This window comes from Anomaloglossus baeobatrachus, chromosome 6 (genome assembly GCF_048569485.1).
Source record: "Anomaloglossus baeobatrachus isolate aAnoBae1 chromosome 6, aAnoBae1.hap1, whole genome shotgun sequence".
Classification (NCBI taxonomy): Eukaryota; Metazoa; Chordata; class Amphibia; order Anura; family Aromobatidae; genus Anomaloglossus; species Anomaloglossus baeobatrachus.
The window spans coordinates 174,038,458-174,064,646 of record NC_134358.1 but is presented as its reverse complement, the minus strand read 5'-3'; the positions used below and the strand labels follow the sequence as shown (position 1 = coordinate 174,064,646).

General features: G+C 42.3%; 1 protein-coding gene across 25 annotated transcripts in view; it reads left to right on the top strand.

The window, feature by feature from the left end:
- The window catches only part of EPB41L3 (erythrocyte membrane protein band 4.1 like 3), a 311,036-nt gene that overhangs the window by 58,961 nt on the left and 225,886 nt on the right, over positions 1-26,189 (top strand). For all 25 annotated transcript variants that reach the window (XM_075314499.1, XM_075314519.1, XM_075314518.1 and 22 more), the window contains exon 2: positions 20,299-20,479. In XM_075314499.1, coding sequence (XP_075170614.1) covers positions 20,312-20,479 — 168 coding nt within the window. In that variant the 5' untranslated portion in view covers positions 20,299-20,311. The remainder of the gene's footprint in view (positions 1-20,298; positions 20,480-26,189) is intronic.

Here is a 26,189-nt window from a genome sequence, read left to right as displayed (position 1 = left end):
AGGCTATGTGGCCATGATCCAGCGACACGGCGTCTAGTACCCAGTGTCAGCCTCCTGCAGAAATGTGAGTGTTGTCCACGGGAGAACGCAGCTGCCCATGCCCACGATTTGGGTTCAGGCTGCTGTGGACTTTAGTTCTATTCTACCTGCAAAGAACACTCATCTCCGCAGCATAAATTGACATCCTGAGGCTCGGGAAGCTGCGCCACAGGTCGATTTATGCTGCGGAGAAAAGAAACACAGTGGGCACGGGATTTCTAAAAATCCTGCCACTGTGCTTCTACTGCACAACGCAGCGTTATGGACGCAGGGAAAACACTCTGCGCCCAAAACGTTGCAAACCCTGATTGTGGGCACACAGCGTAAAATGCTACAATGGATGAATGGATAGATGTCAAACATATATAACGTCCCACCCCCCTGCATATTCTAAGCTGGTGCCCTTTAGTGCCTTTCATGTGACACTAAAGGATGCCTAGCCTTGTATTTAGCCCAAAAAAAAAAAAAGAATTAAAATAAATGACGTGGGGTTCCCCCTATTTTTGATAGCCAGCTAGGGTAAAGCAGACAGCTGTAGCCTGCAAACCACAGCTGACAGCTTCATCTTGTCTGGTGATCAATTTGGAGGGCTCCCCAAGCTGTTTTTTTTTTTTTTAATTATTTATAAATAAATAATTAAAAAAAACAAACAAACGTGGGGTCCCCCCAAATTAGATCACCAGCCAAGGTGAAGCTGACAGCTGGGGTCTGGTATTCTCAGGATGGGAAGAGCCACGGTTATTGGACTCTTCCCAGCCTAAAAATAGCAGGCCGCAGCCGCCCCAGAAGTGGCGCATCCATTAGATGCGCCAATTCTGGCGCTTCGCCCCAGCTCATCCCGCGCCCTGGTGCGTTGGCTAACGGGGTAATGAATGGGGTTGATACCAGGTGTGTAATGTCACCTGGCATCAAGCCCAGCAATTAGTTATGTCACGGCGTCTATCAGATACCCGACATAACTAATTGACAGTAATAAAAAAAAAATTGACAACAAAAAAAAATTTATTTGAAAAAACACTCCCCCAAACATTCCCTGATTGACCAATTTATTGAAAAGAAAAAAAAAATCCACAATAATCCATTTGGATGTCCTACGTCGCCTCTGGACCTTCTAGAATATGGGGGACACGTTCAGGGAACGTATCCCCCATTTTCTAGGAGGGCAGACCCTCCATTTGAGGAGAGTGGGTGCAAAGAATTTGCACCCACCCTCCCCGGGTCACAGCTGCAGACTCCGTGCAGCAGCAGCAGCTCTCTGAACACAGGAAGCTGACAGCTGCGCTCTGCACATGTGACCGGAGTCTGCAGAGAAGGAGCCGGAGGAGGGGGCCGCGGGGGATCAGAGCTGCGACAGGTATGTATGACACCGGGGGACACCGGGGAACACCAGGGGGGGGGTAGGGGGGATCCCGGCAGGGCCTGGGGAGCAGGTTTCTGTCGTATGTGTTATGGCACATACGACAGAAACCATAGGAACAGTGGAAATGCGGCCGGCGCGCTGCTGTGATCGCCGGTGCGCGCGGCCATCTTGGATTTTCGGGAGGGGGTTGGGGGTCGGGGGGGGCACTTTGGGGACACCGGGGGACCGGAGGGAACCGGGAAAAAGATTTATCTCCCATCTGGCATGTTTGATCATGCCAGATGGGAGATAAATCATTTTTTACCGGCGCGGTCATTTACTATAACTTGATGATCGGTATACGGTGTATACCGGTCATCAGGTGAGCGGGGACCGGAAAAACCGGCCCGAATCATGATCTCCAGGGTCTCAGCTACCCCCGGCAGCTGAGACCCCGGAAATTTTCTGACTCTGGGGGGCGCTAGACCCTTTTTTCCGACCGCCGTTAAAAAGCGGCGGATCGGAAAAAGTACCCTTATTTACCGCCGTTAAAAGGCGTATCGGCGGTCGTAAAGGGGTTAATAAAGTGGTGAACGAGGGTCTTTGTTATTGTTTATTATTTCAAATGAAGGATTTTTTCACTGTGTGTGTTTATTAACTTTAATTTACAGGTTAATCATTGGGGGTGTCTCATAGACGCCTGCAATGATTAATCTAGGACTTATTGGTAGCTATGGGCTGCCATTAACTCCTTATTACCCCGATTGCCAACGCACCAGGGCAAATCGGGAAGAGTCGGGTACAGTCCCAGAACTGTCGCATATAATGTATGCGGCAATTCTGGGCGGCTGAAGGCTGATATTGTCCTGATTATCCTGAGAATACCAGCCTTCAGCCATATGGCTTTATCTGGCTGGTATTAAAATGGGGGGGACCGCACGCCGTTTTTTTTTTTTTAATTATTTATTTATTTATTTTACTGCCCAGCATAGACACGCCCACCGGCGGCTGTGATTGGTTGCAGTCAGACACTCCCCCACGCTGAGTGACAGCTGTCTCACTGCAACCAATCATAGGTGCCGGTGGGCGTGTAAAGCAGGGAATACGAGCTTATTTATGAGCGGCTTTTTCAAAAGAGGAGAAGCCGCCGGAGCAGTGTGAATGCCGTGCAGTGCCGCGCTGGTGATCGGGGATCGGTGAGTATGAGAGAGGGGTGGAGAGGGATAGACCGACATGGACAGAGAGAGAGGGACAGAGATAGTGACCGACCGACAGACCGACCGACAGAGAGAGAATAGAGACCGAGAGGGAGAGACCAACTGACAGAGAATAGTGATTGACAGACATTGTGATACATCACTCGTTTCCAGTGTTTTAGGAAACATGCGAGAAATGTATTTAGAAAATTGGATGTCACTAGGATGGTGTGAGTGCCGTCCCGTGACATCCGATTATTTACACGCTCCCATAGACTTGCATTGGAGAGACTCGCAGTAGAAACTCGCACATTAGCAGCATGCTGCGATTTTTTTCTCAGTCCGATTTGGACTGAGAAAAAAAAAACGCAAATGCGAGCTGAATCATTCACTAACATGTGTCCGATTCCAATGCGAGATTTTCCCACATTGCTCTACTGCGAGAAACTCGCAAGTGAGAAGCAGCCCTAACTTGCAATGTAGCAGACACAGGATCACAGAAGAGAATGTGTATTCCTTTAATCAATTAATGCCAGTTAAAGGGAACCGGTCATCAGAAATTTAGCTATAAACCTAAAAGTTTCCCCCTCTGCAGCTCGTGGGCTGCATTCTAGCAAGGTTCTTGTACTTTTTGTGGCCCCTTTTAAACCAAATTAAATACTTTATAAACTTGTACCTTTTTGTTATGTAAATTTTGTAAAATGTCCATGGGGGCGGGCTCTCTGCTGACCGTTGCTGTTCCTCCAGCAGATTTACGCCGCCCCCCAACGCTGAATTTCATATCTCAGGACGCCGCCCCTGGGCCCCCGTGATCCTGCGCATGCGCTGTGCGACTATATCGGTACTGTGCACTGTGTGCACGTGTGACCGCTGGTGATGTTTTGAGCAGGCACGAGGTTATGGGCGGCGCTGTGAGTGTCATCAGCAAGTGCCGCCCATAACCTCGTGACCGCACTTTCCCCTCTTCCTCCAGCGTTCTGCGCAAGCGTTTGCTGGCGAGATGACCCGACGTCACCTCTTTCCCATCTTGCACTGCTGCAGGGTAAGATGGGAAGGAGGTGACGTCGGGTCATTTTGGCCGGCGAGCGCTTGCGCAGAACGCTAGAGGCAGTGTGGGAAAGCGCGTCCACGAGATTATGGGCGGGCACTTGCGATGCAATCACAGCGCCGCCCATAATCTCGTGCTTGTGACACACACCACCAGCGATCCTGGCGTGGGCGGCACCTCGGGCGCAGTGGCCGGCGTCCTGATGGATGAAATGGAGCGTGGGGGGACGGCGTCAATGTGCTGGAGGAAAAGCAACGGTCACCAGAGAGCCCGCCCCCATGGACGATTTACAAAATTTACATAGCAAAAGGTACAAGTTTACAAAGTATTTAATTTGGTTTAAAAGGGGCCACAAAAAGTACAGGAACCTTGCTAGAATGCAGCCCAGGAGCTGCAGAGGGGGAAACTTTTAGGTTTCAAGCTAAATTTCTGATGACAGGTTCCCTTTAATGTCTTTATTTTACTGTTGTTTTGTTATCCCTCTAATACAATACATTGTATGGATATGCCCCCCCCCCCAAAGAACAAAGGACTGAGTATGAAACGCCAATCTTTTATCAGTTTTAGTGTAAATCTGTGTACACACGATATGTGCGCTTACAAAGGGAAACTAGTTTCTGCATGTATCGATTTCTCCCAAATTTTCTTGAATTCTCATGATATGCCCAGCCCCATGGTTTTATTTCCAGCCGGAATGCTTTGTTCTCTCAGGCATAATTGTACATTAATGGGAAGTTGTGGCATTGATTCTTTTGCTTCTTTTGTTGCATGCTGTGCGATTATTTTGGCAATTATTTCTCTTATGTTCATTTGCTAGAGCTCTGAGCTCGTAGCCTGGTGAAGAAATAAAAATGTAGTTACCTGATAATGTATCGCCCTCCTTGGGAGGCAGCACGCTTTTGTGGTCAAATATATATTAGCAGCATTCGCAAAGTGCCAGGTTGATGCATCACCTTAACTTCAGCTTTTAGTGGATTTTAAGTTTGTGTAACCTAATGCTGAAAGCCACCTCCCAAAGCTATTCATTTCCATACAATAGTTATAAAGCCTTTCAATTTGAAAACATTATTTCTTAGTATTCAGGACATTTTAGTGCAGTGTGAACAGTTTTAGTGTAGAACATGCATATTCATGTGCAGAGATAAGTGTCTCATTACCTGTTCCAAATGTAACAGTTCATTTTTAAGGATCATTACACTGCTGAATCTGTAAGAGCGGAAACGTATAGAAGGAATACTGGAACACGCACAAATTGCAGATATTCTATAACTTCTTAAACATTTTCTCAATTAAAGGTAACTTAAACTTTCATACAGATTTTTTTTATTGTTCATTTGCTTCCTAAGTGCAAAGTTTTAAAGGGTTGTCCGCTTTCAGAATTATTTTCTTTTATAGGCTGCAAGTAGCTATATGCAGTACAGTACTGCTGAAAAATTGCACCAGCATTGATGAAATGCGCGACAACCCAAATGTTTTATGAGGGTTAATAGGCGGTTCTGAGCATGCTCGAGCATTGTTAGACTATGTGCGCACAGTGCGTTTTTTTGCAGCGGTTTTGCACGTTTTTCGGGTGCGTTTTTGGCCTCATAGCTGCATGACTTTGCTTCCCCAGCAAAGTCTGAGTTTTCATTGTTGCTATCCACACACAACTTTTTTTTTTTTTTTTTTAAGCTGCGTTTTTGAGCTTAAATAAAAAATGGACATGTCAATTCTTTTCTGTGTTTTTCTGCGTTTTCCCCCCAATGCAATGCACTGGAAAAACGCAGGGATCCAAACACAGCCCAACACGCGGTAAAAACGCATGCATTTTTTGCCGCAGGTGCGTTTTTGTTTGTTTTTAGCGGCCAAAAACGCAGCGTCAAAAAAACGCAGCGTGTGTGTGCACATAGCCTTAGGGGGGTGATAGCTGCAAATCAGTACAGATTTAAAAATAGATTATATTGACTGATGCCATTGATAATTTACAAAAAACCTTAATTACCTTTTTGGTCTTCACAAAGGTAAACACTAACATATGTAAAAATCTCTTTTTTTTTTTTTTTCTAAGTTAAAGTTGTCCAGAGCCTTTAAATGGGTTGTCCCCTTCCATAAAACTTTTCTACATTCACAGTTTGTGATAAAAGAAAAAAAAAAACAAAACACAAAACTGTGCTTTATTTACTCTCCCCGAGCCCAGTGCAGTTTCTCCAGCACCATCTTGGTCTCCATTATTGGCTGCAGTGGTAACATTATGTCCACATTGCTACATCCAGCCACTGAGCTCAGCAGCTCTACTGTAAATGGCTGGAGTCATCTGCAAGGGCAGAGCCACTGAGCTCAGCAGCGCTACTGTAAGTGGCAGGTGTCATCTGCAGGGGCTGAGCCATTGTGCTCAGTAGTTGGCTGCAATGACGTCAATTTCACATTACTGCTACAGCCAAGTAATTAAGACCTTGGAAGTGGTGGGGACTCAATACTGGAACCCTGGAGGATAAATAAAGCACAGGTTTGTTTTATTTTTTGTTTTTTGTTTCTTACATTGAACTGTACATATTGGGGGAAAACAATTTTTCCATTCTAAAAATGATGCACTTACATATTGCTACCTCTTCCATTTGCTGTATATTATTTGTATGACACACCCAACTGGCCACCTACATAAAGTCTCTTGTATTCTACATTGGGCATGGAGACTGTACTCTTATAGGGCATCTGTCAGAAGAATCAACCCTTATAAACAGTTTATATGGGCATGTTGTTGGTCATAGAAGGTTGAATAAAATGATACCTTGATATCTGCAATTCAATGTCTTATTCTGGAAAACAAATCCACATTTTTCTCTATATGTAAATAAGCTGTTAAGATCTATGGACTGGACATAGATCTCCTCGAGAATCTGCCTCCTGAGCTAATTTTAAGTGAAAGGTGCATTACCAGTGTAGACAAGTAGACCAGGAGAGCAAGCTTTCAGTCATTACATGTCTCACACTGGTAAGGCCACCTTTCATTTACAATAAGCTCTGGAGGCAGATTCTTAGGCTGAGTTATGTTTGGTCCATAGATCTTTAATACTTCATTTACAAATTAAGAAAAATGTTTAACTGTCGGGAATAAGAAATCAGATCATAGATATTATTTTATTCAACTTTCTATGATCTACATGACCATATAGTCAACTTAAGATGGTTGATTCTACTGATAGGTACCCTTTAAAGCAATTTCAACCATTTTGTCCAAGCCATTCTACTTGTATATTCAATCTTCCTCTAAACCCTGGTTTTAAAGAGCACCAATGTACTTGAAGACCCACTTTATATTTATTGATAGTTTAACTTGATATTACTATCGTAATTGACAGAATAACTGTTTGATTGTATCCAGTTTTAGTCTATAACAGTAAAGGTATATGCACACGCTGCAGTTTTAACTGCACACAAACTGCAATTAAAGCTGCACCTTGTCCCAGAGTGCCTGGAAATATAAAAAAAAACCCTGCTTGTAATGATGGTGCGGTTTGTTTGCATGTTTTTTGGTGCGTTTGTTAATTCTGAATTTGATGCTTTTTTGTGAAAAAATAGTGATGGGTGGACAAAACTGTGAAGTCCGATCCCCACGGGTTCAAAGGCACCCACAGGGGTCGGACACTCGGGAAATAAAAAAAAAAAAGTAAAACAGAGCTGGTACGATTTACTTACAGAGTCACCTGCGCGGATCTACACTGCTCTTGCAGCCGCTCATTTTTCTTCAGGGCCGCTCATTTCGCTCATGCATATTCACTGTTTCCCCCGCCCACCGGCATCTGTGATTGGTTGCAGTCAGTCATTGCCCCCAGCCTGTGTAACAGCCTGTCTGATGCTTCCAATCACAGACCCGGTCTGCGGGTCTATAGCGTACAGTAAAAATAAATAAATAAATAAATGAAAAAAAAAAAACAGCTTGCAGTGGTCCTCGCTAATTTTGATAACCAGCCAAGATAAAGCTACACAGCTGGGGGCTGGTATTCTCAGGCTGGGGAAAACCACAGTAAATGGGGAGCCTGCAAGCTTAAAAATGTCAGCTAGAAGCCGCGCAGGATTGTCGCATCCATTAGATGCGACAACCCCAGCACTTTACCTGGCTCTTCCCGATGGCCCTGGTGCGGTGGCAATCGGGGTAATAAGGGGTTAATCTCAGCTCACAGCTGACACGCATGGACAAAATGCAAAAAGAATGAACATGCTGCATTTTTTTTTTGTCAGAAGTTTGTGGCACACTGCAGACAAAAAACTGCAACGTGTGCACAGCAAATCTGAATTCTCATAGACTTTGCTGGGAAGTCAAAAGTCAGAACTTTCTGACAACAACTGCACAAAAAAAAAGCGACAAAAATGTGACAAAAACGAAGCGTCAGCGTGTGCATATAGCCTAACAGGAAATATCTTGATACCTTGACAATTCTTGATGGTAAGTTAAAGTTGTGAGCAATTATAGCAATGTCATATGTAAAATTAAATATGCAAACTCTAACTTCATAGAGGAAAATTATTTAAATTCTAGTGCCCTCTGTTGCAATTGGCTAGCCAAAAAGTCAATATCGACCCTTAAATGAGTCTTGCCACATGACATAGAGTGTCTGGTTTGCCATTTATACTATTGCAGACACTTGTTTCGGGGAATTTCCCCCTCCTCAGTGCAAAACAAGAAATCTGATTTGACTGAATAAGAGGCTTCTAATTGGGATCTAAGAGGTACCCTCTCTCCTGGAGGAGAGTGCCAAGATGTCTTAAAGAGACTTTTAGACCATTCAGTGCACCTCTGGGAAATTAAATTAGCCAATTGTCTCTTCAGAGGAAAAGGACTTGAACTCTAGTGCCACCTAGCAGAAGTTGCAATCTGAAAAGTCAATATCGTCCATTTAACATGCATAGCCATATGACTTAAAATAAAAGCCAAACCCCACATTCTATTTGCAGCCACATGTTTCTGGGTATTTTCTCCTCTGCAGTGCAAAGCAAGAGGTCTGATTAACCTATTATGGTGGTCTAAGGGGTAATATTTATTTTATGTATTTAATTTACTAACTTATGTAGCGCTATTAATTCTATAGCGCTTTACATATGTGATCACCACTGTCCCCATTGGGGCTCACAATCTAAATTCTCTATCAGTATGTCTTTGGAGTATGGGAGGATACCGGAGAACCTGGAGGAAACCCATGCAAACACAGGGAGAACATACAAACTCCTTGCTGATGTTGTCCTAGGTTGGGATTTGAACCCGGACGGACCCCAGTGCTGCACGACTGCAGTGCTAACCATATCTCCCCTGATGGAGAGTGACAAGCTTAATAATAAGCACCCCTCAGCCTGTACCTCCTTTGATAGAAAGGTCTCATTGATTGAGAGTAGTGAATGATGGCCTCCATGTTTTCCAGTGTTCTAGAATGTCTGATTATTACTGACACCAATGACCGAAATTTTATTCTAAATAAACAGTTACATCAGACAAGTGAAGCTGTTTACTCTTCCACCTTTTGTACTGCACAATGGGGTTGAAGCAGGCTTTTGAGATTTAATTTGTTTTGTAGATGTCACATCCCAGAGTACTGACTAATGGGTTTTCCCAGGCGAGAGCTGAGAAGAGTGCTTATCTCTGCAGTATTTCATTCTGATACCAATTGCAGGCTCCATTTCTGTTGCAAAGCACACAGCAGAGTGGATTAATACCACAGAATGTTGATGCGACAGTTTTGCTGGAAAAATCTACCTGTCTCTAATAGGAAACCCTTTTTTCAAGCAAAAATCAGACCGGATGGTTGACACTTTTTATTATACGCTGTATGTGCATTACAGTATCTGTTCTAGATCTTGGCAGAATATATTGCACAGTGAACAAAGAATTGGTTCTAGTATAAAGCAGTTTTCTAATGAAGTAATTTGTTTGTAGTTGCAAAAATACATAAAATAAAAAAATTACAAAAGGAATATATCCATATTAAACAGATCTCTTGATATATAATCAAAAGTAGATGATGGACTATCCACTTGCATTGATACCGAGAAGAAAAATTCAAGTGGGATATGGTTACTTTATCAAGGGATAGTAATTTACTGAGGGATCAACATACAACGTGTTTCGGCTCCAATTTAGGAACTTTCATCATGTAATGATGAAGACTCATATATTGGAGCCAACACACATTGTATTTTTAGCCCTCAAAGTAATTACATCTCTTCTTCAGAACCTTCAGTTTCTCTCCTCATGGCCTCAAATAAGTAGTCCATCATCCACTATTGAATTCCATCCAGACTGGAGGTTGGAGTTAGATGTTTCCTTCTGTCAGACTATGATGGCTTGAAGCCCAACGTTTTCTCGGCTGCATTCACTTCAGTTGTGCCTACTTGCGGCACAAGATGAGAGACGTTCCTAAGTGCCTTTATTCTCTTTTGCACACTACACTTAAATGTCACATTTAGTTTTAGGCTATGTGCCCACGTAGCGTATTTTCATGCAGTCACGCTGCGTTCAGCACTGCAGCGTAACTGCATGCATCCTGCGTCCCCAGCACAATCTATGAAAATTGTGCCTAATCCATGCCCACGTGGCATATTAGAACGCAGCGATTCGGCTACTGACGAAGCGCTGCGTTCTAAAAAGCAACATGTCACTTCTTTGATGCACTTTGCATGCAGCTCCCGCTCTGTCTATGGAAGGGGCTGCATCCAGAGCACATGAAATCGGCTTTTCATTACGGACTGTTTCTGCAGCAATTTGAAGCGCACGTGTGCTGTTCAAATCGCTGCAGAAATTTCTGCAGGGACAGAACGCAACGTGGGCACATAGCCTCAAACCGATTTATATGTGATATAGAAAAATTGCACCTGACTCAAAAAAATAAAAAAAGAATTTAATTTACTGGAAGAAGAGTGACGTAGCAAAAAAGAGAACGTGGCTCAGAATGCAACAGTCGGTGCCAAACTGCAATAAAATCTAAACTGCTATCACAAATTGTCCTTCACACATCTGTGTCTCCGGTATGTGTGACGTCCGTTCTCACACGTACCGGAGACACGGGCACACGTAGACCCATTAAAATAAATAAGTTTGCGCAAACATGCGTGTTTTGCCATGGACCGTGTATCAGTGTGGAGCATACGTGTGTCCGTGTGCTCTACACGTAGACATATCTGTTTTTTTTCTTCGGCAGCATGGGTTTCACACGGACCGCATGGATGTGCTCCGTGTGACATCAGTGTAACACGTACCGGAGAAAACACATGTGTTTGTGAAATAACATGAATTTCTATACTCCTCTTCTCCAGCGCTGCTGTCTCTGCCGCTGCTGTCACTTGCTAATGTACCACCCCTGCGGTACCAGGTGCCACAAATGTGAACGTGGAAACCCAAACCCTGGAATATCCGTGCCAGTCGACACACCAGCACCTTCAGGCCACACACACAACCCCAACACCAAACTGGGAGACTGCCTAGCAACAGATAAAAGGGATGGGCACTGATTGGATAGTCGCAACCCAATCTGTAGGGAGAGACCCATCAAGGTGAGGGGCTAGTGGTCAGTTGGGAAGTTGGTGGGAAAAAGTAGAGGAGGAGAAGAAAGTGAGTGGAGCAAGGAGTGCGAGGAGTTGAGAGTAGAAGTCCGAGGAGTGAAAGTACAGAAAGAAAGGAAAAGACCTGCAGTAATAACGGAAAGCTGTAACAGGAGTGAGGGACTGTGGAGCAAGGAACCAGAACTCCAGGGACCGTGATTTACCTGTGGAAGTGGAATACTCTAGGAACTGCGGGGTGGGGGGGGTCTGTGGAAGTCTGGAACCTAGGCTCACAGGACTCGGCACGAGGCGGGGTGCAGACCCTAGGATAGCGGGACACTTTATAGTCAGCTGTTAAATCTGCCAGGCGAGAAGATCTCCAGGGTTCATCGCCAACCAAAGAGACTGAAGCATCAGCAGCAAAGAGGGGACCAGTGATTGAACCCCTTAAATAGTCCAGGCTGCCTGCAATATGACCAAGACAGAAACAGAGGGGTTCCCAAGTAGCTCTAGGCCACGGGAGCCCATCAACAACAAGTGTGCAAGGAGAACAGCCAACCCACATCACAGCTGGCATGGAGAACAAGAGTAGTGGGAACACCTGGAACCGACACCAGCGGGTCCAAACACAAACCAAGTAAAGACAAGGCAAGTTAAAACTGCAATACTGGTGTGGACTGTTTCCTTACCGCCTCCGTACACATGCACTGACTGTTCCCTACTATAACCCCCATCATCCACTGCTGGGGCCTAGCCCTGCTTGCGAAGGGCCCAAAACACCTAAGCTGCATTACTCCATCAGCCCCAGCAAGACCCTGCAGCGGCAGCTTCAAATAACCTGGCCGCATACCGCAAGTGGCATAGTAGAAAAAAATCTTTTATTTTTTTTCTCCCCTTTTCTTTTATTTTTACCCCTTTTTATTCGGACCGACCCCCAGGGCCATGGAACAGGGCATCGGCTGCAACCACGAGTGATCTCCCACACTGCGCACCACGCGCCCGGGACAGAGTACCCCACAGCCCTGGGGCATCACACTTCCAACCCCCGCTCATTATGCTCATGGCATATGCATGGAACAGAGGACCAAAAACGGCACCAGCAGAGAGTCGGCAGGGCTGGAGACTGTAGATCAGCACCACGGACAGCAGCGCCAGGGACAGGTGAGCAGAAAGTTCCTGTTCTCCGTGTGTTATCACGGATAGCACAAAGAGAACACACGTGTGCCAAAATCAGGTACACGGAGGGCAATACGCACCTTTTACACATCCGTGCAAAACGTGCGTGGTTTTCACGGACGGTTGAAAGAGGAGTAAGACAAACAATATTGACCCTAAATGCCAAGTCTATAATAAAATATAGCTTTTATTTGACTCTGTCCATAAAACCTAATAGACAGCAGTGACCTAATATATACAAATATGATTTTAAAAACACCACTGACCCTGGAAGATTAGCTATGTATTTAATTGACATTTCTAAACAGCAGGATTCATTATTCAAGCTTACTTGCCGTACATATATATGTGTGTGTCTGTGTGAGGCATGTCCTCCTTAATCCATGGCCGCAGTATGCTGCAGTGATCAGTGATATAGACACCCCAGGCATTACAAGCACTTTACTGGCACAGCAGATGGTGAACTGCTTAGAAATGTCGCTGTCTGCTCCTATTTTGTAATACTGTTTGACACAGCTAATTTTTCCCATGGTATTGCAATTTCAAACTAAAGAAAAGTACCTCCTCAACATGTTTCACCTTGTCAGGCGTTATCAAGGGGTGTGAGGCTACTGTGAACACTGAACCGCAGAAGTGTGACTATATAAATTCTCTTAAGAGGTTATGAGTACCCTTCATCTCCACCTAACCAATCCTGAGTGTCAACCATTATTTATTTTACTTATTTAGATCATGCCATTAATTCTACAACGCTTCACAGACATCATCCCCACTGTCTCCATTAGAGCTCACAATCTAGATTGGTATGTCTGGAGTGTGAGAGGCAGCAGGAGTACCCAGGTATGGACAATAACCTTAGTGGGACTTGAACCCACGGACTCCAGTGCCACAAGGATACAGTGCTAACCACAGGGCAGCCATCACCATTGTTTGTATTCAGATTGACTAAAATAAGGATTTAGGTTTGAAAATATGATATAAAGAAAGATATCCAAGAGGTGGAGATAAATGTGTCTTAAGATGTGTCAGATTTGTCTTGGCAAATATCACAGAGATAAATGTAGCACACTTTTCTAAATTAGTATAAGGAGCCCCATACACAATGGATAGCTGTCATCGCCCTCAAAGGTGAATTGGGAAAATCTGCACCGAAAATGTGACAAAAATTTTGTTTCGCTGCGTTTTTTTCTGCCAAGTGAATGGTGCAGAGATTTCTGCGCCAAATCCTAAATGTGGGCACATATCCTTTAAAGCAACACTCCAGTGGTAAAATAAAAACATTCTGGAGTGGTGCTTTAAAAATAAAGGTAGCAATGTGCAGTGTTCTGTTGTAAAAGTCATAAGCACTAGCAGCTGAAATGGATATTACTCCTATGTACTTGTTGTTATTATCTTTTATTATTATTGATAATATTAATTATGAATATTTTTAGACTTTTTTTATTCTATTTTTCTTTTTTTTTTACTTTGTGATTTTAAGTTTTTAAAATACTTCTAACGTTCTTCTAAGGTTTTTCGTGTATGACCATCTTGAACATTTGGTTCCAGGTAGGGCTTGTAGATATCTTTTCAGCTCCTTATAAACCCAATTCATTCAGGTTTGTGTAAAGTGATGAAAGGAAAAACAGGTTCTGTTGAGGGCAATCTGTCACGAAAAAAAAACTACATAGAGGAAAAAGGAATGTGTTAAAATAACACAGAGAAGCTGATGTGCGAGACAGCCTATATTTTCCTATTTACACCTGACAGCATTTCCCAAGAAAAGCTCACAATTTGCATATCAAACCGGAAAATTGAAGCCTACCTTAATATGTTCAGTTATGTATAAAGGAATATATTTCTATTTATCGGGCTTGTGTAGATTCTACATGTTCTACAACTGTGAGCCGATATTGTATGGTTAATTCTCTTCAAACCAAACCACATCTTTGAGAGGATGGCCTCCCATCTGGATGAAATTCTGCTCTGGTGGATTTCCAATTTTCCTGTCTTCTGTGAAAATACAAACTCCTAGAAGACAATTGTTCACTACAGTTTTGGGTGGTGGTGTCAGAGCTAGTATCTACATATTTATCCAATTGATGAAATGTACGCTCGCTATATACTATGTCTATACGGTTAATTTCGGAGTACTGGTTCCAAAAGCCATTCTAGAATACAGAAGATCGCTTAGTAATGAACATGCCAGGAGCATTATGGTAATGCAATATAAATAAAATGAATCTTTATTTTTATATAACACAACACTTAACATACATCAGCACCACTGTCCCCATTGGGGCTCACAAATTATCAGTATGTTTTTTATGGTGTGTGGGAGGAAACTGAAGCACCCGGAGGAAACCCACGCAAACATGGGGAGAACATAGAAACTTGCAGATATTGTTCTTGGTGGGATTTGCACCCAGTACCCCAGTGCTGTGAGACTGCAGTGCTAACCACTGTGCCGCCCGGTCGCTGAGAACCCCAATTGACTTCTGAACACGGTCATGTAATTGGTCCACTGACCGGCTCCACCCGTTGCTCATCAATACCTAATCTAAATACATTTAGAATTAATCCCAGTAGAAGATATTGCAGGGGAATTTGCTGCTTGCTCCCCTAGTAGAGAAATGCAGAGAATGTGCTAGGCAGTAAGATCACCACTTAGCAATTCCATCATTGCTACCTCTCCCGCTCTTAGAGCTGCTTGCCGAGTATAGGGCCTGACAGTGAAGGCAGACAGAGCGAGGTAAGGTGAGTATGTTACATTTACCTAACTCGCTAAATGAAATGATCTTTTCATCTGCTCGTATACAAGGAGAAATGATTGCTACAAAGTGTGCAGAAGCCAACAGTTACTATCAAACATATCTAAAATTCTTCATACCTAGACAGTAGTTGAAAAAAAATGTATATTTCGAAAAATTTGAATAAATGTGTAAACAATTGTTCTATACTAGGCACATGTTGACGGACCTTGGCTCTAGTGTCCCTGGCGTCAGATGGAATTGTATTGTAGCCAGTGGTTTTTGATAATACGTAGTTGCATCTTAGGGTTTTATTACGCTAGTTCCATCAATTTTTTGGGAAGTAAGCGAAGCTTGGCCAAATAGAGCATTACTTATTTAATTTTAATGATATTACTGTAGAGTTGAGTACCCTTTACAGAGCATCCCATAATTTGACTTTGGTATCTGTGTCTGAAAATAGTTTTTGTATTGTATTGTAACATTAATAAGGTTTCGGTCAATGGATAACACTATAAAAAGATAAGCCCTGTTGCCACTGAGAGGAAATATATGTACAGCTGTGAAAGGTTTTTTCTTTGGGCAGCAAATACTTTTTTAATAACGTTAGAGACTTCATATATGAAGAAGAGCTTTCTGAAGTCCTAATGGAAACAGCGGTGGCATCCTCGAGTAATAAACTAAATAAATGTGTGAATTTAAGTTAGTTTTATCATAGAATCTAAAATTAATGTTCCCAACATATTTTTGGAGAAGGCTTCTGGCGGTGTTGAGCACCTCCCAAGTTTTTTTTAGAGAAAAGCTAAAATCTTGAAAGCAATTTTATTGTATCATTGATTACCTGATTAAGGCCATTTGGGGCTACTTCTTAGTTACAATCACTTGCGGATTGTCTTTTTTGTCCTAATATCTTTTTTGGTATGCAACTCTTTTTATTCCATTTCTCATATTGCTAAATTTTGTATTTGTATAAAAAAAGCAGACATAAGAATAGGACTTTTTTCTCTATGGAATACAAATAAGTAAAAACTTCTGCATTATCACCTAAAATATATTTGGGATTTTTAACATTTCATATAGAGCAATTTATGGAAACATTTAACCTTTTTATAGTTTTTTCTAGTTTTATGAAGTCAATAGGTGGGAAAACTGAAGCAAAAACTCACTAAGAATTAATATGCTGCAGATTATTTTCTGCACCATATTTGAAAGGGTAAAATCTGGAACATGTTCACAGCACTTCAGAATTCTCATTGACATTGCTGGCATAAGGATAGGTATGCAGATTTGTGGGAAATCTGCACAAAAAAATGCATAAAAAAGGCAGTGTGCACATGACCTCATAGTGCACTCACACTAGCATAAAGTCAGCATATAACACAGCTGAGTGCTATCCGATGTTTTTTTAAGATAGCACTCGGCCCAGTGTTATACCATGAAACAGGTCCTATAAGCAATTTTTTTTTCTCATGCCGCAGCATGTCTCAGCTTAATCGTACCCATCCAAGTCTATTGATGCTTGTGAAAGAACGAACTGCACTGATGTCACCCGAGTGCAGTCTGATATACGTAGCGACACGCAGGGGAGAAGTTAGATTAATCTCTCCTTCTCCGCACCTGTGATCTGATTGTCATACCCTAGAGAATGAGATCACAGTAGAATGACACTCGGCTCACATTCACAGCAGAGTTTGAGCCAAATGTCATTAGTATATTGCATCGATTCTCTCACATTGGATGCTGTTACCTAGCGTGACCCCGGCCTTAAGCTGACACATGCACGTGGATAAAATAATGCCTAATGCCTTCCTTATTACCAGACTCTTTCTTTTAAAAGACTATGTAATTTATCATTTGTAATGGCCATCGGTACACTTCTGTGTTACTAATATTCAATCTGCTGGTTGGAATATTATGGCAACTGTTGCTTAAAACTAGATGTGTATGGTATGATTTAGGCTACTTTCACACTTGCGTTGAACGGTATCCGTTGCATTGCGTTGTGTAACGGATGCAACGGATGTGTTGCATATAGTGACACAACGGATGCAACGGATGCTGCAAAACAACGCAATTCGTTTTGATTTTTTTTTTTTTTTTTTCCCGGTTTTACCAGCGGCAGACTATAGTGAACGATCAGCTGATCGTTCCCTGCAGCCGGCCGCTGGGTGATCAGCTGATTGCTCCCAGTAGCCGGCCGCCGGGTGATCAGCTGATCGCTCCCGCCCGCCGGGTGATCAGCTGATCGCTCCCGGCTGCCGGGTGATCAGCTGATCGCTCCCTGCAGCCGGCTGCCGGGTGATCAGCTGATCGCTCCCGGCCGCCGGCCGCCGGGTGATCAGCTGATCGCTCCCTGCAGCCGGCCGCCGGGTGATCAGCTGATCGCTGTCACTTGCCGGCGCCCGGGCATGCCGGCGGGCGGGCGCTTAGCTGAGCGCTGTGACTTGCCGGCGGCCGGGCATGCTGGTGGCCGGTCATTCAGCTGAGCGCTGTCGCTTGCCGACGGCCGGGCGCTCAGCTGAACGTTCGGCCACTGCGAGCCAAAATAAAGTTTGATTTAAAAAAAAAAAAAAAAAAAAAAAAAAAAAAAAGAGCATGCGCAGTGAAATCCAGAGGATTCCGCTGCTCAAAATAACGTTACATGCTGCGTTCCTCCCGCTGGGCGGAAGCAACGGAGCGTCGCCCAGCGGAAGCAACGCAGCTCCTTTTGGTACAATCCGTCAACCATACAAGTCTATGGGAAACAGCGGAATCCGTTAACGGATTCCGCTGTTTCCCAAAAGGGCGGATTGTAACGGAAGGAAAATAACGCAAGTGTGAAAGTACCCTTACAGTTTATCTCTGATTCTTCACCAGTTTGTACAAGCACATTGCACTGGGTTTTTTTAAAAAAAAAAAATTCTATTCTGCTGATTTAATTTGGCATGTTGCAGCTGGAATCATTTATACAAATTATCCAATGAATGATTGTATTCTGGTTAGGATCGTGTAGGGTCAGCTTTAAAGTATACTTACAGATATAGGACTAAAAACTACTTTGGGTTTTCAATAACATTTACATGGTAAAAATCTGATTACTTAGTTTTTTTTTCTTTTTGTTGCTATGTTCTAGGCTTTGAGCTAGAAAAACATCATCAAGACCTACCATATGCATCATGGCTTCTTTTAAACGATTGCAACTTGCTGAAAATAACCCTGATTGTCTTTTGATTAGAGATGAGCAACCCTGAGATTTGGTGTTCAGATTTTTATAAAAAAAAATTAAAACAAAAAACAGAGTTCTGGTGCTTTTACGTATGAACACGACTCACACGAGCATCACTGTGCTCTGGTAAGCTCAGCCCAGTGCGAGCCGCTTGCAGTGTTTGATTGGCTCGCACTGGGGGGTGACAACAGCATTATTAGATAAAAAAATAAATAGGAAAAACCCCTCCCACCCACCCCCTAAAATTATCTGTTTATGGCTAGCTGCATGTGAGCGGAGGCTCGAACTACCCAGTTAGTGACTTCCATTAGGGTTTATGTCAAGTTCAGGTCCCAAATCAAACTTAATTTAAAGTTCTAGGCAAACAATAACAATCAGGTCTACTGTGCTACCCTGCGTGGTGTGGTAGTGGTAACACAAATTCAAAATTAATTAATTGAGGGGCAACAAAGGGATAAATCATACAATGGACCATACAGTGGACCATAAATCAATCCAAATGCTTAGGACTCCCTGCTTCAGGCATCCCAGAACAAATATACTGATCTAGTCAGTTAGACACACTACCCTTGCTTGATAAAAGTTCTAGGTGGATAATACAGTGTAAATTGTGGGTTAGGGCCTCGCTATTGGGCAGAGAGCAGAAACCCAGCAGGCAACCATGCAATATTACACAGTGGTGGTAGGGTAAAAACTGAGTCACTTACCTTGAGGTAAATCCTGATCAATGCAAGTCCTGTGCCTCTCCTGGGGTTGGAGAGTGCAAACGACGATGATGAGCACTGGGTATCTACGAGCCGCGAATGCGTATACCAAATACCAAATGCACTCAAAGGAAAGAGCGTGTGACATCACAAGGCTCAGCTCGGTACAGGCTACGGAAGCCTGTATGAGCAAAGAAACCCGCTCCTACCTGTATCGAAGGCTGGCACGTCTTCTTCCTCAGGATTTCTGCCCTCTAGCAAGGACCTAACCCACAATTTGCATTGTAGCCCATCAATTAATTAATTTTGATTTTGTGTGATCACTACAGGTGGCTTTACACACTGCAACATCGCAAACGACATCGCTGTAACGTCACCGGTTTTGTGACGTAATAGCGACCTCCCCAGCGACATTGCAGTGTGTGAAACACATCAGCGATCTGGCCCCTGCTGTGAAGTTGCTGATCGCTACAAATCGTTCAGGACCATTCTTTGGTCCTTTGTTTCCTGCTGTGCAGCATGATTGCTAGAAAGTCTCAGTGTGTAAAGGGGACTTTACAGCGACTTCGTTAGCGACATCCCTTTCAAAAAGCTGCTTTACAACGTCCCCAATGACTAGCTAGGTCGTTCTGCAGGTCCGGATCGCTGTTGCGTCGTTGGCCAGGTCTGCCTGTTTGACAGCTCACCAGAGACTTTGTAGCGATCCCGGCCAGGTTGGGATCGCTGGTGGGATCGCTAGAAAGTCTGTGTGTAAAGGGGCCTTACCACACCACGTTGGGTAGCGTAGTAGAACTGATTTATTAATTGTTTACCTTTCACTATGTGGCACATCTACATGTGATTTCCAGCTTCCACCATTACCATTATCTTATTTCCCTTACCATCTTGTACACTTTTTGAGCGCCTCTGTTTTTTTTGTTTGTTTTTTTTTTTTAATTTAAAAAGTTTGGCTGAATCTGCCGAACTGAATTTCTACAGGTCCGCTCTTCTCTAGTTGGGATCACACGATTAATACAGATTGAGAGATATTTTTCATACTGATTTTCATAGTTGATTTTTTTTTTAAATCTTCTTTTTTTTTTATCAGAAAACATATAATAGCCTAGAAGTAATGTAGCTTTTTTTGTATCAAATAATCTAGTCATTTTTACAGAATAAGAAATCTGTTTATAATATTTTTATGATGTATTCTTAAAGCCTTTTCTATTTTGTCCTGCTTTTTTTTTTCTTGTGAGTGTTGAGTGAGTTGAATGTGCCCCACTGTTTTATGGCTTCTGTGTAGTTTTTTTTTCTTTACTTAAACACAATATTCCTATGTATTGAAGTGCATTTAGTTGAATTTATTCTTTTTTGCAGACAATAAAACACCATGACTTTAGAAACGGGTGCTGATTCTGAAACTAAACAAGATCAAGAAAAAGACCAGAAAGCAACGGGTGGAACACAACCAGGGCAGCAGCCCGAAGAAGATCATCAGAACGTACTAGAACATTTCCCAGAAGCAGCTGCACATAGTACGCCCTTGAAAAGTGAAAAGGCAAGTGTAGTTTATATTTCCATCTTATCATTCTACAACAGTTACCCACATCGTTCATCCAGTTTTCATTTATGAAAAGTATACTGACTTTGAGTTCAAAATCAATATTCGTTAATGATTTCCAATTCACCTTTCTGTGTTTTGGAATGACTGAAGGAACTTTTGAGGTCTTAAGATTTTCAAGTTTATATCCAACATGTTATATTTGGCATATTATGTAAGTGTGAAAAAGGTTAGAAATTTAAGTTAATTTGCGTTTAGAATTCCTATTTTTCTTGTTGAAAAGTCTAAATTTTGGTTCTTTGGGTCTGAAACATTGATAGCCTATTCTTGAAGATGGGTCATCAAAGTTTTATTGTGACTGGAGGGGAGGAGGGCTGACCTAGAGGTCTCCTGCATAATCCGGGTTATTGTGACTGGGCATTTTCTGTGTTTGCGCTATCGTTTTCTCCTCCCCTTGTTCCAAGAGTCATAATTTCATTATTTTTCTGTCGACATAACTGCGTGATGGCTTGTTTTTACAGGTCAAGTTGTACTTTTGAAGGAACCATCCATTTTATCGTGTAATGTACTTGTAAGCGGGTAAAAAAATCCAAGCATGGCGAAATAGTGATGAAAAAAATAGCGCAATTCTGCAATTTATTTTAAATTTACATTGTTCGTTTTATGGCAACATGTCTTGAAAATAGGACAACCAATGTCAGTTTGGTTACGGCAAATCCAAAAATGTATAATTTTTGCATTTAGGTGATGAAAAATATGTAGCTATTGTTGGCATTTTCCGATTAAAGTTTTCAGTTTTTGAATATAGAGCTTTGTTACTGATTGTTTTTGCACCCCGAGTTGCTGTTTTTATTTATACTACTTTAGGATAGATACAATCTTTTCATTGCCTCTTATTACATTTTTTTGCGCTGTTGAGGGTGCCGAAAAAATGCAATTCTGGCATTATGTTGTTTTTTTTTTCCCCTCATAAAACCATTTTCCAATTGTATTAATTTATTTTCTATTTTAATCACTTATTACATAATATTACTATTACATATTTTAACAAATGTAGTGACACCAAATATGTGTATTTTAAATAAATAATTATATATACTTTCTTGAAGGTTTTGTCCACTACTCAGACAATGCCTTCTCAATCAGGGCTTGCCTGACGTAACATTGTCACATGAACCCCAAGAGAGCAAGTGTCGACCTTGCTAGAATGGTGCCGACACCAGTGTGTTATTTTGACGGTGTCAAACGCACTGATTGAGAAAGGGTTGTCTGGGTAATGGACAAAATCTTTAAAATGTAATGGTGGAAAAGGGGGGTTGTTTAAGCTTTTTTACTTTTTTTTTTTTTATTACATATTTTTAAAACTTTATTGCATTTGTTAATCATCTTCGAGGTCATGAACCTATGATCTTCCGATTGTGCTATATACAGCAATACCACAGAATTGCTATATATAATATATATATAGCAACAATCACAGTCGCCTATGAACATTAGCCAGACTTTCACAGGTTTACCTTCATGATTGGCTCAGAGGGTCTTCAGCAGAGCCCTGGCTGTCACTGAAACTCAATGGCGTTCCCCGTTGCTAACATGCTGTAAATGCCACTTTTAGATTAAGGGCTCATTCGCACATTTCAGTGATTTGAGAGCTCATGTGCGATTCCAATCGCTGCAGAAACACTGCATAATGGATGCCGTGTTTCTGCAGGAAAAAATCCCGATTTCATGCGCTCTGGATGCTAGCTCTCCCATAGACAGAGTGGGAGCTGCATCCAAAGCGCACGGAATAATTGACATGCTGCATTTTTAAACGCAGGGATTTTGTCAAATTTTTGACACTCAAATCGCTGCGTTCAAAAAAGCATTGTGCGCACGGATTATGCACAATCTTCATAGATTGTGCTGGGGACGCATTTGCGCTATAGTGCTAAACGCTGCATAAACGCATGAAATTACGCAACTTGCGCACGAGCCCCAACAGTGGCATTGATAGATTAACACTTATCACAGCCATCTTATCTGCTGGGAAAGATGATGTATCAGTATTTCATATGTTGGTAAGGGGTAAATCATTTTATGCCTTTTTCAATATCTGATCAGCATTTATTGCACATAATTCTAACAGGCATCTGGACATCCATTAAGCACCATCAAACCCATATAAGATCATGAGGTGCCGATAGGTTGCGATGGCTGCTGACAATTAGTACTTTTTTTTTTGTACTGCTATCTAGCCAAAAAAAAACATGCAATTTTTCTTCATATAGAACAAAAAAAATTGTAACCAGACCTCTTTTTCCTTCTATTAACCCCTTCACGACCTTGGACGGATCTATCCGTCCAGGATCGTGTCCCGTTAAGCCCCGCCCCCTGCCGCGGGCAGGCGGCGTGGATCGGCACACATATCAGCTGTTTTCAACAGCTGACATGTGTGCCTACTAGCCGCGGGTGGAATCGCTTCCACCCGCGGCCATTAACCCCTTAAGTCTTGCTGCCAAAGTCTGGCAGCAAGATTTAAATGCGCGCGGCCATGTTTGTTACTCACCGCCGCCCCCACCGGAAGTCACGTGTGTTATCACGTGACTATCGGTGGTTTCCATCGTAGCACAGGGTCATGTGATGACGCCTGCTGCTACGATGTTTCACTTTCATTTTCCCTCGGCCGAGAGCAGAGGGAAAACCAAAGTGACTGAATCTGCTGATTACATCGGTATAGCTGTGATCAGCAGATAGCGATCAGCAATCGGATTGCTGATCGCTATAGCCCCCTAGGGGGACTAGTAAAATAAAAAAAAAAAGTAAAAAAAAAAGTTTTAAAAAATAAAAAAAAAACAAAAAACCTAAAAGTTCAAATCACCCCCTTTTCCCCCCATTGAAAATTAAAGGGTTAAAAAATAAATAAATATACACATATTTGGTATCGCCGCGTTCAGAAATGCCCGATCTATCAAAATATAAAATCAATTAATCTGATTGGTAAACGGCGTAGTCGCAAAAAAATTCCAAACGCCAAAATTACGTTTTTTGGTCGCCGCAAGTTTTACGCAAAATGCAATAACAGGCGATCAAAACGTAGCATCTGCGCAAAAATTGTACCATTATAAACGTCAGCTCAAGACGCAAAAAATAAGCCAGCACTGAGCCATAGATCCTTAAAAATAAGAACGCTACGTGTTTCGGAAAATGGCGCAAAACGTGCGCTACTTTTATTGGACAAACTTGTAAATTTTTTTTAACCCCTTAGATACAAGTAAACCTATACATGTTTGGTGTCTACAAACTCGCACCGACCTGAGGCATCACATAGATACCTCAGTTTTACCATATAGTGAACACAGTGAATAAATATCCCAAAAACTATTGTACGATCACACTTTTTTTGCAATTTTTCCGCACTTGGAATTTTTTTGCCGTTTTCCAGTACACTATATGGTAAAACTTATGGTTTCATTTAAAAGTACAACTCGTCCCGCAAAAAACAAGCCCTCATATGGCAAGATTGATGGAAAAATAAAAATGTTACGCCTCTCAGAAGAAGGGGAGCAAAAAACAAAAACGCAAAAACGGAAAGTGCCCGGGGGCTGAAGGGGTTAAACAAAAACAAAAAAAACTTACTTGGTATTACACTACAGTTCAAACATTTAGGGTCACTTAGAGATTTCCTTATTTTTGAAGGGAAAGCACTAATTTGTTTTCAATGAAGCTAACATTAAATTAAACAGAATTACACTCTACATTGTTAATGTGGTAAATGACTATTCTAGCTGCAAACGTCTGGTTTTTAATGCAATATCTACATAGGTGTATAGAGGCCCATTTCCAACAACCACCACTCCAGTGTTCTAATGGTACATTGTGTTTGCTAACTGTTAGAAGGCTAATGGATGTTTAGAAATCCCTTGAAAACCCTTGTGCAAGTATGTTAACACAGCTGAAAACAGTTTTGCTGACTAGAAAAGCTATAAAACTGACCTTCCTTTTGACTTAGTTGAGAATCTGGAGCATTACATTTGTTGGTTCCATTAAACTCTCAAAATCACCAGAAAAAGAGAACTTTCATGTAAAACACGTCAGTCTATTCTTGTTCTTAGAAATGAAGGATACTCCATGCGAAATTGCCAAGAAACTGAAGATTTCTTACAGTGGTGTGTACTACTCCCTTCAGAGGAGAGCACAAATAGGCTCTAACCAGAGTAGAAAGAGAAGTGGGAGGCCCTGCTTCACAACTGAGCAACAAGACAAGTACATTAGAGTCTCTAGTTTGAGAAATCGACGCCTCACAGGTCCTCAACTGGCAGCTTCATTAAATAGTACCTGCAAAACGCCAGTGTCAACATCTACAGTAAAGAGGCGACTCCGGGATGCTGGCCTTCAGGGCAGAGTGGGAAAGAAAAAGCCATCTCTGAGACTGGCTAATAAATGGAAAAGATTAATATGGGCAAAAGAACACAGACATTGGACAGAGGAAGATTGGAAAAAAGTGTTATAGACCGATGAATCGAAGTTTGAAGTGTTTGGATCACGGAAAAGAACATTTGTGAAACGCAGAACAACTGAAAAGATGCTGGAAGATTGTCTGACACCATCTGTCATGCATGGTGGAGGTAATGTGATGGTCTGGGGTTGCTTTTAGTTCTGGTAAAGTGGGAGATTTGTACAAGGTAAAAGGTATTTTGAATAATGAAGGCTATCACTACATTTTGCAACGCCATGCCATACCCTGTGGACAGCACTTGATTGGAGACAATTTCATCCTACAATAGGACAGTGACCCAAAGCACACCTCCAAATTATGCATTAACTATTTAGGGAAGAATCTGGCACCTGGTATTCTATCTGTAATGGAGTGGCCAGCCCAGTCACCAGATCTCAACCCTATAGAGCTGTTGTGGGAGCAGCTTGACCGTACGGTGTGCACTTTTTTGCATACCGTACGGTCATCAAGCCAACCCAACTTGTGGGAGGGGCTTCTGGAAGCATGGGGAGAAATATCTCCAGATTACCTCAGCACATTAACCCCTTAACAACTGAGGGCAGTAATATTACGTCCTAGGGGTCATAGTGTTAGTGCCCGCGGTCTGCTGCCGGCAGTGATCAGCGCACATCTCATCTGATTTTTTACAGCTGAGATGTGTGCCTGCCAGGCATGAGCAGAATCGTTATCTGCCCATTCCGTTTAACCCCTTAAATGGCCCTGTCAATATGTGACAGCGTCATTATAATGGCATCGGCGGTAAACATAAACATTTACTCACCAGTCGTTACCGGAAGTCATGTGACATCACGTGACTTCCGGTGGTTGTCATGGTAGCACAGGGTCATGTGGTGACTCCTGTAGCTCACATGACTCACTTTCTGTTTCACCCGGCCCAGAGCTGGGTGAGACATCAAATGAGCATATCTGCTATTCACAGCTGTGTAGCTGTGATCAGCAAATATAGCAGAGCGATCAGATTGCTGATCCATATAGTTCTCTAGGGGCACTAGTAAAATAAAATAAAAAGTTTGAAAAATTAAAAAAACCCTAAAAGTTCAAATCACCCCCCTTTCTCCCCATTGAAAATTAAAGGGTTATAAAAATAAAAAATATACACACATTTGGTATCGCTGCGTCCAGAAATGCCCGATCTATCAAAATATAAAATCAATTAATCTGATCAGTAAATGGCGTAGCGGTAAAAAAAATCGCCACAAATTTTGCGCT